Raw genomic sequence first — 2,658 nt, 5'->3', positions numbered from 1 at the left:
AAGGATAAGGACTACGATCGCTCCGACAGCTCGATGGACCCCTGGGTTAAAGATATCATCACCGGCAGCCAGGATGACGTCAGATATTACAAAGACGTGAGCGACGTTATAAAGAATCTCGATAATATACTAAACTCCGAAAAGACGTCCAGCTCCGAATCCAGTCATCAGGCGAGTCCTTCCAGAGATAACCTGAGCTTGGAATGCAAGAAAGATTATCCTGTCCAAAAGAGTTTAGTGAAATCCCCCGGGATAACGAATTTCCAGAATATTCTAGAAGTAGGATTCGATTCGGAGACGAACGATGCTTGTGAAGATGAAGGAGATCGAGAAACGATTGGAACATTGAGCCATTCTTTCGAACGTCATAGTGATACGATCAGTCAAAATACACTTGAAAATTTGACACCAGATACACCTACGAATCATTTAATTGATAAAAAAGTTGCATGTGACGCTGAAATTGTGCAAATGGTCAAAAAAGATGATACAGAAGATAATGAAGCTAGTATTGTTGAAAGTGATTTACCAAATGATAAAAATCATAGTTTTAGTGAAATACCTATGTTGAAGGAATTGTGTGTAGCAACAATGCCTAGTGTAAATGAAATCGTTCAAGAGGAACATGTGAAAGACTGTCGTACAACTTGTGATAATAAAATAAATGATATAATTGAAATCAATGATGCGGAAACTAGATCAGTAAACGTTATTACCATGGAATATGAGAAAAAATGTAACAATGAAACACCGACTTTAGTAATTGCTGAATTGGAACGAAAAAAAGACACTGAAGTACCGACTTTAGCAGGGATCACTGAATTGGAACGAAAGAAAGACACCGAGGTGCCGACTTTAGCAGTAATTACTGAATTGGAACGAAAGAAAGACACCGAGGTGCCGACTTTAGCAGTTGTTACTGAATTAGAACGAAAGAAAGACACCGAGGTGCCGACTTTAGCAGTAATTACTGAATTGGAACGAAAGAAAGACACCGAGGTGCCGACTTTAGCAGTAATTACTGAATTGGAACGAAAGAAAGACGCCGAGGTGCCGACTTTAGCAGTAATTACTGAAATGGAACAAAAGAAAGACGCTGAGGTGCCGACTTTAGCAGTAATTACTGAATTGGAACGAAAGAAAGACACCGAGGTGCCAACTTTAGCAGTAACTACTGAATTGGAACGAAAGAAAGACACCGAGGTGCCGACTTTAGCAGTAATTACTGAATTGGAACGAAAGAAAGACACCGCGGTGCCGACTTTAGCAATAATTACTGAATTGGAACGAAAGAAAGACGCTGAGGTGCCGACTTTAGCAGTAATTACTGAATTGGAACGAAAGAAAGACACCGAGGTGCCAACTTTAGCAGTAACTACTGAATTGGAACGAAAGAAAGACACCAAGGTGCCGACTTTAGCAGTAATTACTGAATTGGAACGAAAGAAAGACACTGAAGTACAAAATAATATAAACCATGCAATCTTGCCCGTACCGGAACTAGAATCTGCAGAAAAAGACTATATTACGTCTCTAGTCAATAATGATAGTGTACATTTAGAAGAGGTAGTTAATGATGTAGGTAAATTAAATGCCAATACAACAATTAGATCTGATGAAGAAATTGTGATAAAAGAATTTGCTAGCGAAAATGCTCCTAAAGATCTCATAAACGGAATAGATCATTATTCAAACGATACGGCCTTGCATACATATTTGGAAACAAACGGAGAAATTAACGAATTAGTAAATAATGAAACATTAAACACAACAGATTCAACTATATATTTAGACCTGCCCAGTTTGATAAAAGAGACAAGTAGTTTCCTTGAATCAGAAAGAACTATGTCTAATCAAGAAGAATTCAAAGAAGTTGTCGCAAGCACTCCCAAAGGAAGTGAAAATTCATTCGATAATCAGGAAACTTTTGCTAATGAGTGTCAATTTGAATCAACAACAGATACTAAAGTACCAGAATATGAATTAGGAACTACCCTCACGAAGTTGGAGCAAAGATGCCCTCCAGATAATATAAGCCCCTTGGAATCTCCCACTAAAAGTCACCACACAGATACTTACGATGAAAATAGTTCCATAGTCTTAGGCCCGTTTGAAAATTGTTCACTCGAATTGTTCAAAGCTGTAAAGTCAGAAATTGTCGACTTACCAAAGGAGGAACTTTTGGCGTTTTCATCCAACTTTAGCGAAATGGATCTTGAAACACCTTCGCCCCTCCGCGACGGAAACTTCCTGAACGAAGTCCCCGATATCGTACACGATGACTTAGTATTCGACGATTTGGCGACTGTGAGCGAAACCAAACCGAGTACCGAAGCTCAGAGCGACAACACTGAGAACTCATATGAAAAATCAAATACAGAGAAACGTATATCTCCATCCACGCCACCGAACTCTCCGGGAGTTTTCTTAGCGTCCACGTCACAGCAGAAGTATCTAGTAGATATCGATTTAACTACGCCCAATGAGAGTTCACCTCGTACATTTACGGTAACAGAAACAGCTCCGCCGCCATTCACACCGGATTCAGGTCTGAGCTCTTTACAAAAAGAGATTGATTTGAATCAAATAGAGCTGCAGATAACAACTAAGTTAGCTATGGCTGAGAACGAGAACAATTTGAACATAGAATATTCAGGA

General features: G+C 39.3%; 1 protein-coding gene across 1 annotated transcript in view; it reads left to right on the top strand.

Moving 5' to 3' along the window:
- Nucleotides 1–2,658, top strand: part of LOC106106894 — a 33,840-nt gene that overhangs the window by 24,142 nt on the left and 7,040 nt on the right. The window contains exon 9 of the mRNA XM_013287552.1: nt 4–2,652. Coding sequence (XP_013143006.1) covers nt 4–2,652 — 2,649 coding nt within the window. The remainder of the gene's footprint in view (nt 1–3; nt 2,653–2,658) is intronic.

This window comes from Papilio polytes, unplaced genomic scaffold (genome assembly GCF_000836215.1).
Source record: "Papilio polytes unplaced genomic scaffold, Ppol_1.0 DF822067.1, whole genome shotgun sequence".
NCBI classification, from domain to species: Eukaryota; Metazoa; Arthropoda; class Insecta; order Lepidoptera; family Papilionidae; genus Papilio; species Papilio polytes.
The sequence above is the reverse complement of the archived record's forward strand: the minus strand, read 5'-3'. Positions and strand labels throughout refer to the sequence as shown.